The following is a 13986-nucleotide window of genomic DNA, read 5'->3' on the forward strand; positions in this document are numbered from 1 at the left end:
GGGTGTGTGATTTGCAATGATGTACTTTGCAATACTTATGGGGGTATGGGTCATTAGGTCGACCACTAATGGTCGACATGCAGTAGGTCGACATGGTCGCTATGTAGACATGGTCAATAGGACGACATGTACTAGGTCGACATGGAAAAATGTTGACATGAGTTTTTTTTACTGTTTTTGGTGTTGTTTTCTTTGTAAAGTGACGGGGAACCCCAATTAGTGCACCGTGTCCCCTCACATGGCTCTCTTTGCTCGCCATGCTTCGGGCAAGATGCCTCGCTCTGTTGCTGCTGCGCTCGGCACAGGTTACCGTTCCCAATTGTAGTCCACGTGGATCGTAAAGTATGAAAAAGTAAAAAAAAGGTGAAAACCTCATGTCGACCTTTTTCCATGTCGACCTAGTACATGTCGACCTTTTGACCATGTCGACCTAATACATATCGACCAATAGTGGTCAACCTAATGACTGTCGACCTAAATGCTGTTGACCTAATGACTGTATCCCCTTATGGGAAAGACCAACTTATATTCCGTCACTGACTTAGATTCATAAATAAATGACTCTGGTAAATGTGTTATATGTTGCAGGATTTTATGATTGTTTTCTGTGTATTTATTATTTTCCAAACAAAGATCTCTTATATGGTGTGTTACGTGGGTTTGATTTATGTGATTAAACACTGAATTGCTTAGCTGCCCCCCGCCTGTACTCTTGGTTCATCATCATCAGTGCACACTTGCAGCAGCGTATACTTGATGAAAACGGGCTTACGTCCACCTGTCATTCTCACTAGACTTCCCTAACTAGACTTGCCTTTGTAAAGCCTCCCTGTTATAATGCATGTATGAGGCATTTCTATTATCTTCCAACACTTTACACTGCAAATTAGAAAAAAATAAGGCTACCCGATGGGCACAAACCCTGATGCCCACATTTACATGCCGTCAAACAGGACCATTGGAAGGCTTGCTCTCAATTTTAAAATGGGTGCTCTGATGATAGCAACGGTCTGTGGGGTCAATCAAGAGGAGCGCGCTGGACTGGAGGCAGGATAAATGGTGGGATTAGCAGGAAAAGACCCTATGGATTTTGACAGGATACTTTTAATTTGTAATTGCATTTTATAGCCATCGTCTGCCGATCCCTCTCCCGGTAAACTTTGTGGTATGTAGCCAATAAGCTAATCCTTAGATACATTCAAAGTTTTCGGAGGATAGCCCGCAAAGTTTGCTTGATAAAAAACAAACGGCCCTTTGTGGGCCTATAGGGGTATAAATCACAAATGAATAAGAACTGGCATTAGCGCTATGCATCAGACGTATTTATAGTTAATAAAAAAGCCTTGCTGTGATTGGGTGACTGAACGTAATGTACAAAGAATACCTAATACACCTTAGTTTTTCACCAGTATATGTCGGCAGAGGTGGCCACTTACCAGATCTATATGACTAACCTGTAAGGAGAATCAAAACGTCACACATCTCCCAATGGCAAATAGGCATCACATACCTAAAAAAGGAGGGACTAAAACCTGCACACACTCTACTCGTGGGATAGTTCTGAGTATGCAGCAGGGAGAAGGCAGAGGGCCCATTCCCTGCTTCTCTTACACCTGTTATGTTCTGGCCTACGGTGTGGGACTCAGGCGTCAGAAGCAGTTTGTTCAGCTATGTATCAGGCCCAGTTTGTGTATCATTAAAAGTAATAAGATGCCAGCTCTGAGCAAGTCATTTTTGTAGAGAGTAAATGGCTCTGCTACGTCAGCTGGTTTTGCAACGTGGTTTGTCCAAGTACACAGTTACTTGCTCTTTACTTTACTGCCAACTCAGAATCAGGCTCTTCCGCATTGGAAACTGTCTCCGTTGCTTTTCCCATATTGTGTCTGCTCCATTTTACATTTTATTCATTTTTTTGGTTATCCTGTGATCTCAAAACATCCTTAGTTATGCAGTCAAACCATTTATTGCTTGCTCAGAAGAAAATATTAGCAGGTGTGGGTGAAAATTGTTCCAGCAATTGCATAAAACAATCCCATCAAGTATTGAAGGTAAGTACATTTGCATAGACATGTGGTAATCAAACACTAAAGGTTAAACCTAACTTGGAGTTGTCAAAATCTTGCCTTACTTGTCTGAGAGACCCCCAAACACAATGGACCCAACCAATACACCTGCCATGTAAATGGACTGAGCCAGCTGCCTCATTCTGCGACGACTACAGACCAGATCCCACTGCAAGAAAGTACAGGGGGGTGAGAGGAGAATTTGGGACAACATGACAGAAGAGGAGAATGGAATGCAGAAAAGTGTGAAACTGTAACATTCAACAGTAAACGACACAAATACAATCTATTGTTTTAACATCCACTCCTTTCCTATCCTAAAACTCCTGCATCAACCTAAAGCATCTTTCTTTTATTGTTATTTACTGGTAATGATCACCTACAATGATGAATGCTATATATGAAAATACTGAAGGAACATTCACCAAAATCTATCCATAGCTGAGTTTTATGTTTTGCTCATACATGTCTTAAATGTGTAATGTAATTTAGTTGAGTTCTAGGTTGTATATATATTTCTGTGTTCACTGAGGCTAAATACACTGCTCAAAAAAATAAAGGGAACACTAAAATAACACATCCTAGATCTGTATGAATGAAATATTCTTATTAAATACTTTGTACTTTACATAGTTGATGTGCTGACAACAAAATCACACAAAAATTATCAGAGGAAAACAAATTTATTAACCCATGGAGGTCTGGATTTGGAGTCACATTTAAAATTAAAGTGGAAAAACACACTACAGGCTGATCCAACTTTGATGTAATGTCCTTAAAACAAGTCAAAATTAGGCTCAGTAGTGTGTGTGGCCTCCACGTGCCTGTATGACCTCCCTACAACCCACACAAGTGGTTCAGGTAGTGCAGCTCATCCAGGATGGCACATCAATGCGAGCTGTGGCAAGAAGGTTTGCTGTGTCTGTCAGCGTAGTGTCCAGAGCATGGAGGCGCTACCAGGAGACAGGCCAGTACATCAGGAGACGTGGAGGAGGCCGTAGGAGGGCAACAACCCAGCAGCAGGACCGCTACCTCCGCCTTTGTGTAAGGAGGAACAGGAGGAGAACTGCCAGAGCCCTGCAAAATGACCTTCAGCAAGCCACAAATGTGCATGTGTCTACTCAAACGATCAGAAACAGACTCCATGAGGGTGGTATGAGGGCCCGACGTCCACAGGTGGGGGTTGTGCTTACAGCCCAACACCGTGCAGGACGTTTGGCATTTGCCAGAGAACACCAAGATTGGCAAATTCGCCACTGGCGCCCTGTGCTCTTCACAGATGAAAGCAGGTTCTCACTGAGCACATGTGACAGACGTGACAGAGTCTGGAGACGCCAAGGAGAATGTTCTGCTGCGTGCAACATCCTCCAGCATGACTGGTTTGGCAGTGGGTCAGTAATGGTGTGGGCTGGCATTTCTTTGGGGGGCCGCACAGCCCTCCATGTGCTCGCCAGAGGTAGCCTGACTGCCATTAGGTACCGAGATGAGATCCTCAGACCCCTTGTGAGACTATATGCTGGTGCGGTTGGCCCTGGGTTCCTCCTAATGCAAGACAATGCTAGACCTCCTGTGGCTGGAGTGTGTCAGCAGTTCCTGCAAGACGAAGGCATTGATGCTATGGACTGGCCCGCCCGTTCCCCAGACCTGAATCCAATTGAGCACGTCTGGGACATCATGTCTCGCTCCATCCACCAACGCCACGTTGCACCACAGACTGTCCAGGAGTTGGCGGATGCTTTAGTCCAGGTCTGGGAGGAGATCCCTCAGGAGACCATCCGCCACCTCATCAGGAGCATGCCCAGGCATTGTAAGGAGGTCATACAGGCACGTGGAGGCCACAGACACTACTGAGCCTCATTTTGACTTGTTTTAAGGACATTACATCAAAGTTAGATCAGCCTGTAGTGTGTTTTTCCACTTTAATTTTGAGTGTGACTCCAAATCCAGACCTCCATGGGTTAATAAATTTGATTTCCAATGATAATTTTTGTGTGATTTTGTTGTCAGCACATTCAACTATGTAAAGAACAAAGTATTTAATAAGAATATTTTATTCATTCAGATCTAGGATGTGTTATTTTAGTGTTCCCTTTATTTTTTTGAGCAGTATATTTTGTCCCATAATACAACTTTTTTTATACACACAGGGGATTAATCAGAGTTGTTATCAAACCAAAAAAGTTCTTTTTTTTAACACAGCAATTTAGATTTCAGTTTGAACACACCCCACCCAAATCTAACTCTCTCTGCACATGTTACATCTGCCCCACCTTCAGTGCACCATGGGGGGTCATTCCGAGTTGATTGCTAGCTGCCGTTGTTCGCAGCGTAGCGATCAGGCTAAAATTCGGCTGTTCTGCGCATGCATATGGGCCGCAATAGGCACGCGCAAAGTACTTTTACACAAAACTATGCAGTTTTACATAAGGTCGAGCGACTCTTTTCAGTTGCTCGGCTGATCGGTGAGTGATTGACAGGAATGGGGTGTTTCTGGGAAGTAACTGACCGTTTTCCGGGAGTGTGCTAAAAAAAGCAGGCGTGTCAGAAGATAACACAGGTCTGCCAGGGGAAACGGGGGAGTGGCAGGCTGAACGCAGGGCGTGTTTGTGATGTCAAAACAGGAACTAAACTGTCTGCAGTGATCGCAAGGTAGGAGTAGGTCTGGAGCTACTCTGAAACTGCATGAAAATTTTTTTGAGCAGTTCTGCTAACCTTTCGTTCGCACTTCTGCTAAGCTAAGATACACTCCCAGAGGGCGGCGGCCTAGCGTTTGCACTGCTGCTAAAAGCAGCTAGCGAGCGATCAACTCGAAATGAGGGCCATTGTTTTGCTCCCATGGTACGATGTGAATCTCTTTGCTGTACCTAATGGGCATCTAGCAAGGAACTCAGGGTCACCTTAGCTGCTCCAATCTGGAGAAGCTTGCTCATCCACCTCACAATCACTGCTAGCATGCCACAGTAATCCATGTATTTTACATATAAACAGCTATTGTCGTGCAAATATGTACATGAGAATGTTAAATGCTTTCTCAAAGAAAAAGTATCTTTACAGGTGTTACAAGGTAATGTGGACTCCACCTGAGTTCACCCTCAGAGGGGGTGACACCAAAAAGCGGCTCCTCTGCAGTGACAGGATCTAGGAGCTGCAGTGTGGCATTATCCTGCGGCAACCGGCTCCTGTCACTGAGAAGGAGCCAACATTGCAGGCATAAGTCTACAGGGGCTGCAAGCATCTCCGCGGTGAGTGATGTAACCATTAGGCCATGCCCCCTCTGCAGTGCAGTGGTGCTCCAATGTGTCCACACCCCTTTCCCAGAGCCCCCCCCCCCCCCCACCCCACCCCCCTTTGGGCTGCATGCCTTTGGCGCACAAGGGAGTACTACTGGTTGCACCGCGTGTCGCAGACCTCGGTGCTGCCACTGAGTATCTTGATACCAATGGAAAATTGTATATATATGGATGCAACTAATCTTGCATAGGTAGTAAAATGCATTATATTTAGGACCTACTTTACATTTGCAATCAGTCACAAAATGTGTCCATATGTACCATGGCCCTAACTGTGTGGAGTTTGTATATTCTCCCTGTACTTGCGTGGGTTTCCTCCGGGTACTCCTGTTTCCTCCCACAAACCAAAAATATACTAGTAGGTCAATTGGCAACCAACAAAATTAACCCTAGCGTAAATGTGTGTGCGTGTACATGTGGTAGGGAATATAGATTGTAAGCTCCACTGGGAAGTGATTGATGTGAATGGACAATTATTCTCTCTGTAAAGCGCTGCGGAATATGTGTGCGCTATATAAATAACTGTTAATAAATAATAATAATAATAATAATAATAATATGAAGAACTGCACAGATGCATGCAGCAGAATTTTTTTTATAGCAAAAATAAATAAATACAAAAAAAAACCACACCATGGTTCCCCCCTAAAAGTCCAAGTCCAACTAGTGCTGCTAGCCTAGGTTGGTAGCAGCAAAATCATGGTGAAAAAGCAAGGGGTCTCCACAAAAATACCACAACCAGCACTAGGTGGCCCTATAGCATGGGGGTCCTCGTGGCATACTGTCAACCAGCTCTAGGCTTGCTCATCTCCAAATTGAATGGCTACCAGGGTATGCTGGCTCTTGGAGAACTACAAGGGCCATCGTGCCCTGATAACAAATGTCTGCTGGAACCTGTAGTCCACCTATAAAAAGAACTGTAAAACAAAATGACACTAGACTGCTCTTTGAGAGCTGCAATGAGAATGACACCTTCTAAAAGACAGTCTTTGTTAACGTATTGGTCAGAGTATGGGAAAAGCCACTCTATTTGTTTAGGTCCCCATATGGGTATGCTCTGACAGAATGAAGCCACTCTGCTAGATAGGAATGACAAGCACTAAGCCTGTCGGTAGGGTAGTATAGTGGTGTCAAACACAGTGATAAGATGGCACCGCACTGTCTGATGCCATCTATGTAAATGGGCCTAAGTAAAGGCAAGGTGAAGATCACTCTGTTTAATAGGAATCAGTATGATATCCCGATGGACTGGATGCCGGTGGTCAGAATACCGACAGCGGCATCCCTACCATCAGAATCCCGACAATCCCCTGTAAAGTAACCTAACCTTACCCCCTACCCTAACCCACCCTTGTCAGGGGCAAATGCAGGATTTATCCAGGGGGGTTTCCATGGGTGTGTATACAGTATGTGTGTGTGTGTGTGTGTATATATATATATATATATATATATACACACACATATATATGGATGCAGTTAAAAAGGAGAGTTATGGTAAACTTACCATTGTTAACTCTCTTTCTGCGAGTTACATTGGGTTTCACATGGAAACATCGGGGTGTAGAGTAGATCTTGATCCAGAGGCACCAACAGGCTAAAGCTTTAGGCTGTCCCAGGATGCATTGGGGCCTCCTCTATAAGCCCGCCTCCAGGCACTGTGAGCTCAGTTTCGTTAACTAGTCCAATGCATGAGCAGGTAAGAGAGAAGGTAGATGTTAGTCACATAGAACCACATTTTCATGACAGGAGAAGGGACCAGCGGCTAATGCCATACAAACCCATAGAAGCTAGGTGCGTCAGGGTGGGCGCCCTGTGGAATCCAATGTACCTCACAGAAAGAGAGTTAACAATGTTAAGTCTACCATAATTCTCCTTTTCTGCAGCAGGTTACATTGGTTTCCACAGGGAAACATCAAGGATGTCCTAAAGCAGTTCCTCAAGGGAGGGGACGTGCCTTAGCAGGTATGAGAACCCGGCGTCCAAAGGAAGCATCCTGGGAGGTGGAAGTATCAAAGGCATAGATCCTACTAAATGTGTTCACAGAGGACCACGTAGCCGCCTTGCACAATTGTTCTGTGGAAGCGCCACGGTGAGCTGCCCAAGAAGGTCCAACAGACCGAGTAGAATGGGCATTAATAGCAGCAGGAGCTGGGAGACCAGCCTGCGCATAAGCTTGTGCAATCACCATTCTAATCCACCTGGCCAAGATTTGCTTATTCACAGGCCAGCCATGTTTGTGAAAACCAAACATGACAAAAAATGAGTCTGTCCTCCTGATAGAGGCAGTCCTCTCCACATATATATGGAGAACCTGTACCACATCCAAAAAACGCTCTTTGGAGGACAAATCAGAAGATATAAAGGCCGGAACCACAATCTCTTGGTTAAGGTGAAAAGATGGCACCACCGTAGGTAAATAACCTGGACGAGTTCTAAGAACCGCTCGTCACAATAAAATATTAGAAAGGGTGGATGACAGGACAGTGCGCCTAAGTCTGGCACCCTTCTAGCAGAGGCAATAGCCAGTAAAAACAAGACCATGGCTGTGAGCCATTTAAGGTCCACCGTCTCAAGAGGTTCGACTGGAGACTCTTGCAGGGCATTCAGGACAACAGCCAGATCCCATGGAGCCACAGGAGGGACATAGGGAGGCTGAATCCATAAGACATCTGAGTGAATGTACTGTATGAACGTCAGGTATAGATACAATTTTTCTTTGAAACCATAATGGCAAGGCAGATATGTGAACCTGGAGGGAGGCCAGACGAAGGACTAAGTCCAGGCCTCTTTGCAGAAAAGCCAGAATTCTGGAAGTTCTGAATCTGTATGCATCATAATTCTTATCAGCACACCAGGTGAAGAAAGAATTCCAGACCCTGTAATAAATCCAAGCTGAAGATGGATTACAGGCTTTTAACATAGTTTGGATGACTGCCCCAGTGAAACCTTTGGCACTCAGGAGTGATGCTTCAAGAGCCACGCCGTCAAAACCAACCTGGCCAGGTCCGGATAAAGACAAGGGCCCTGTACGAGGAGGTCTGGGCGCTGAGGAAGTAGAAGAGGACGTTCTATCGATAGACCCTGCAGGTCTGAGAACCAATGCCATCTGGGCCACGCTGGAGCGACTAGAAGTAGAAATCCTCCTTCTTGTTTGAACTTCCGCAGGACCCTGGGCAGGAGTGACACTGGAGGGAAACACGTAGGGCAGCCGAAAGTTCCATGAATTGCCATTGCGTCCACGAATGCTGCATGAGGATCCCTGGTCCTTGATCCGAAGACCAGAACCTTGTGATTGTGTCTGGTAGGCCCCACTTGTCCACTAGGAGTTGAAAGACTTCTGGATAAAGACTCCACTCTCCGGCGTGTACGTCCTGGCGACTGAGGAAGTCCGCTTTCCAGTTTAGGATGCCCGGAATGAACACTGACGGTAATGCTGACAGATGGCGCTCCGCCAACGAAGGATTTTTGACATTTCCATTATAGCCATGTGGCTTCGAGTACCGTACTTGAACCGGCCTGTTCTGTACCAGAGGCAGGGTGGGAGTCAATGCATTGAACACTGCCCGCAACTCCAGAATGTTTATTGGGAGGAGTGACTCCTCCTTGGTCCAGCGACCCTGAAAAGAGTGCTGCAACAACACCGCACCCCATCCCCTCAGACTGGTGTCCATTGTCAGCAGGATCCAGTCGGGGATCCAGAAGGGATGGCCCCTGCTCAATTGCTGGTCCTGTAGCCACCAGGTCACCGACAGACGAACCTCTGAAGTCAAAGTGATCATGTGAGATCTGATCTGATGAGGTAGGCCATTCCACTTGGAAAGGATTAACCTCTGCAGAGGGTGAGAATGAAATTGTGCGTACTCTACCATGTCGACTTCCGACACCATCAGGCCAAGTACTTGCATCGCCGAGTGTATCGACACTCTGGGGCAACAAAGGAAGCATCTTATCCTGTCTTAAAGTCTCAGGACTTTTTCTGTAGACAGAAACAGTCATTGACTGCGTGTGTCCAGGAGTGCCCCCAGGTGCACCATGCTCTGACCTGGGACCAGCAAGGACTTCTTCCAATTGATGAGCTACCTGTGGGCTTGTAGGAAGCTTATCATCAGTTGCAGATGACTGGGAGTACATCGTGGGAGTTTGCAAGAATCAGAAAGTTGTCCAGATATGGGAGGATCCTGACTCCCTGGCGACGGAGATGGGCTATCATTACGGCCATGACCTTGGTGAAGATCCGAGGAGCCATAGCCAGTCCAAATGGTAGAGCCTGGAGCTGATAGTGGAGGTTGCCAATAGCAAACTGCAGATACTGCTGATGGGACATGTCAATAGGTATATGCAGGTACGCATCCTGTATACCCAGGGATACCATATAGTGTCCGGGTTCCATAGCCAGTATATTTGAGTGCAGTGTTTCCATTCAGAACTTGGACACTCTCACAAACTTGAGAGTACAGACCGGAAAGACCCATTGGGTTCCAGAACTAGAAACAGGGTCGAGTAGTAACCTCTACTTCTCTGGGCCAGAGGAAGCAGCACTACCACGCCTGTATTCAGGAGGGAACCCACAACCTTTTGTAGAGCTTGCGGCTTTAACGAATCCGAAGGGATTACTGAGGTGCAAAACTGGCGAGGGGGACGTCTCTTGAAGGAGACTGTGTACCCTTGAGAGACAACTTCCCGCATCCATGCATCTGAAGTGGTCTTTACCCAGACCTGGGTGAACTGCAGATGTCGGCCTCCCAACCTGGGGTCCCTCAGGGGGAGGCCTGCCCCGTCATGTGGCATGCTTGTCTTGTTTAGAAGCAGGCTGATGGGCCGCCCAAGACTGCTTTGCCTTGGGCTTAGTGGTTTTGGGAGCGCAAGATTGTCTCGGGTATGCCTGACCTTTTGCTTTCCCTTGAGGCCGAAAAGGAATGAAAAGTGGTACCTTTAGCCTTCTGAGCAGAAGGATTAGTATTTGGGAGAAAGGCAGTCTTAACAGCCGCCAATTTAGACACAATTTTATTTAGGTCTTCCCCAAACAAAATGTCCCCCTTAATCGTCCCTGGGGAACCGGAGATATCTGACTTCAAAGCAGTGGTCCCCATCAAAGCCTGTTAATTGCTCTTCCCAGCCAGATATCTTGGGTTCTGTCTTACTTACAGTTTTTCTGAGTATATACTCCAAAATCGGGGACTCTCCTCTTTCGGTAGACACTGGCAGCTTGTCTCTACTATGCCTAGAACCAGATATATTAGCATTCCAGCAGCTGGACCCTGCTCCAGCTTCACACGACTAGTATGCAGTTTTATATTTTTATCGGAGGATTGCTCTGGCTCCTGAACTCTGACCCCCAAGTCTCTGTACCTCCTGAGAGGTGGGACTCTCTACTTTTTTTATACCATTCAAAGCTAAGAAATCCATTTTCAAGAACTTGGGATATCTGCAGTCAAGCAAGCTGCCCTCCAACCAGAAAATTATGAATATTAATCGGACTCCACTATCCACCACTACCCTATGTATTAAACACTCCCTATCACCCTGGAAGTCATGTACCAGGGCCCCTTCATTTAGCCCAAAGCCCGCTTTTACAGTTTAGTGTTCTCCCTCTGACCCCATCTGTGCAGTAAAGTAGTAATTAGCAGAAATTACTGCTCCAGGTCCTACAAAGAATTAAGGTTCAAAAAGGGTTGAGATTACCTAAAGGATAAAAAGTAAAAGGGGCAGACTAAATGGGCCAAGTGGTTCTTATCTGCCGTCAAATTCTATGTTTCTATGTTTCTATGTTACATGCTGAGCGGAAGATCGAACACCCCTTACCACCCGTCATACATCAAAGCTGCCGCTGATAGCATCCCCCACCCCTACCGCTGGAGAATGGGTAGGGGGCTCAGTGCATATCTGTGCCCAGGGGCCCTGGGTAATATGAGACAGGTATTGTCTGGCATTGTCAGATATATCCTCGGGCAGCTCTTCCTCTAATGCCTGAACCCATGCTTCAATTCCTTTTACAGCCCAAGCGACCGCAATAGTGGGTCTACGTACAGTACCTGTAAGGGAGTAAATAGACTTCAGGCATCCCTCCATATGCTTATCTGTTAGTTCCTTCAGTGAGGTGACAGTGGTGATAGGCAGAGTGGATGACACCACTAAGCGGGTGACATGAGAATCCACCAGCAGTGAATTTTCCCACTTGTTACATAACTCTGCAGGGAGAGGATAATGAGCCAAGGCCTGTTTAGACAGAGGGAATTTCTTCCCTGGATTAGACCAGGGCTCCTGCCTGATGTCCACCAAATAGTCAGAATGGAGTAATAGATTTTTAACCACCTACTGCCTTTGAAACATATCAGTTTTCTTAGCTACAGTAGTGGAATCCTCATCATCAGCGATTTGTAGGACTTGCTTAATAGCAACCACAAAGGCAGGGACATCAACTTGCAATGGAGAATACTCATCAGAAACACCCGATTCAGTGTCTGACAGGACAGTATGCTCCTCCTATTCTTCAGATGAAACATTTGAGTGATTAGTGGATTGTGAGAAGGAAGCAGCCCACTTAGATGACCCAGAGACACGAGAGTGATCTGGAGTAGATTTTTGCCTGACCAAGGAACGATTTAATTGCTGCAACTGGATAGACAAATTTAATGCCCAAGGTGGATTAACCATAGGGACAATTTTTGGCTGTAATGGCACAGGTGGTCCCATAGGGGACGGGACGTAAGGCGTTCCACCAGAGAACCCAGTAGGTATGTGAATGCATCCCAGTGTGGCTCCTGATTGGTTCAGGAGCTGCGGACTGACTGAGAGATGTATGACACATAGTACACAGACCATCATACATAGCTTTCCCCTCTGGTAAATCTTTGGCGCATGCTCTGCATGATGCAGGAGCGTCCACAGACTCAAAAACTACCCACACAGGTGTGACCCTCTGTAGGAAATCAGTAGCGCTGTCCCCACCATTTATCGGAGATAATCAATAAATGATTAAAAAATGGCTAATTACTATTAAATTTTAAAACATATAAATCATATTTTATTAACATATATTGCTGCAGCAAAATTGACATACATAAAAATGCATATTGTGTATAGTGGATGCCTTTAATGTAAATGCTCCACATACACAAATGTATATACTTAATTACGTTTATTCTCTGAGGCTTGGATTTTAATAAGCTGACTTCAAAATGTCCACATAGATTAATGATAGACCAATGAGCTCGGCATTTACGGACACTGCTTGCATGAGTATGTCCTTAATTAATTAATGTCCCGAAAAAGATGTGTGCACACATATATCACTTTGAATGGATAGTTACCATGGGCGATAAGTTTTTCATTCACCTCTTTAGAACAGTCTGTTTAGGACCGTCCCAATTGGAAAGACTCCCTCTGCTGGTGCTTGTCCATTTACTGCAGAATATCTGGAGACAAATATCCACGGGAATCCGTCCACAGTGCTCCGGCTCCCTCTGCTGGTGGCTAACCGCAATTGCAGGTGAACTGGCTGTTTTGTCGTAGCCAGAAGCCGGTGATCGTGTAAAACAAGCAGGAGGTGATAGTCACTGCCAGTAGGTCCTTCGAAAACGCGTTTCTCCGCCTTCCCAGTGCGTTCAGCGGCTTCCTCAGTTCGAATGACCATCATCCCAATGAACACTTTATATAGCCCCACTTATTTGAAATTCCCGCGGCCATTCGCGCATGCGCACTCAAACGTGCGTTCCAAGCCTCAGTCTCATTACAAACTTTAAATAGACTCCAGCGGCCATTTTAGCTGGTTAAAACACACGATCCAAGCCTCATTATCACACCCGGAAGTTGCATCCATCGTTCTTATTAACAATATCAGAATCAAGCCTCGTTTTAAAACATAATTATCTACAACTTCATATTCAATTATACTGAACTCTAATGCAATTTGCTCAACAAGATTACATCACTTAGTTTAATCATAATTAATTTATCATGATTACAAGTAATCCATGTCTTATTTGACAACATCAGTACAAATATGACCGTATTTAAGAACAATATTAATACTAGTCAACACATCCTATTTTATTAGCACAGGTGATAAATATATTAAATATACTGCTCAACAGTATCATTACTCGGAAATAAAAGGGGACTAATTTTGATTATAATTTGTACTTTATAATTTATAATTTAGATCCCCACACGCCATCTTGTGGTTCAAATACATAATTACACCCCTTCGTATTGTTATACATAATCCTGTTATCTCCATCTCCTTAATCCAGCATCATAAGGAACCATATCCTATCCCACCCCCCCATATATTATATGTCAAGAATGATATTTATAAAAATCAAATATTTATATTATAAATATTAAACATTTGAACTTAGATTTTATTTAACTCAACCGTATCATTCAGACCCTGCGGGATCAAGGTTTTTAGGCTAAAGATCCAGAAAGCCTCTTTCTTACATAACCTTTTATACCTATCACCTCCTCTACTGGTTACCGCCACTTGTTCAATTGCCATGATTTGTAGATTATCACTTTTCCCTCCATTGCATTCCAAAATATGGCGGTATAGGTAGGTGTTTCCTACTTTTTTATCTATCTGTCTTTTATGCTCCATGAACCTAACGTGAAGTGCCCGAGTGGTGCGCCCC

The 13986-nt window shown here is 45.1% G+C and overlaps 1 protein-coding gene across 1 annotated transcript in view; it reads right to left on the minus strand.

Moving 5' to 3' along the window:
- Positions 1–13986, minus strand: part of LOC134968683 (solute carrier family 22 member 6-B-like) — a 43180-nt gene that overhangs the window by 8697 nt on the left and 20497 nt on the right. Inside the window, exon 2 of the mRNA XM_063944200.1 lies at positions 2129–2232. Coding sequence (XP_063800270.1) covers positions 2129–2232 — 104 coding nt within the window. The remainder of the gene's footprint in view (positions 1–2128; positions 2233–13986) is intronic.

This window comes from Pseudophryne corroboree, chromosome 11, assembly GCF_028390025.1.
Source record: "Pseudophryne corroboree isolate aPseCor3 chromosome 11, aPseCor3.hap2, whole genome shotgun sequence".
Taxonomy (NCBI): Eukaryota; Metazoa; Chordata; class Amphibia; order Anura; family Myobatrachidae; genus Pseudophryne; species Pseudophryne corroboree.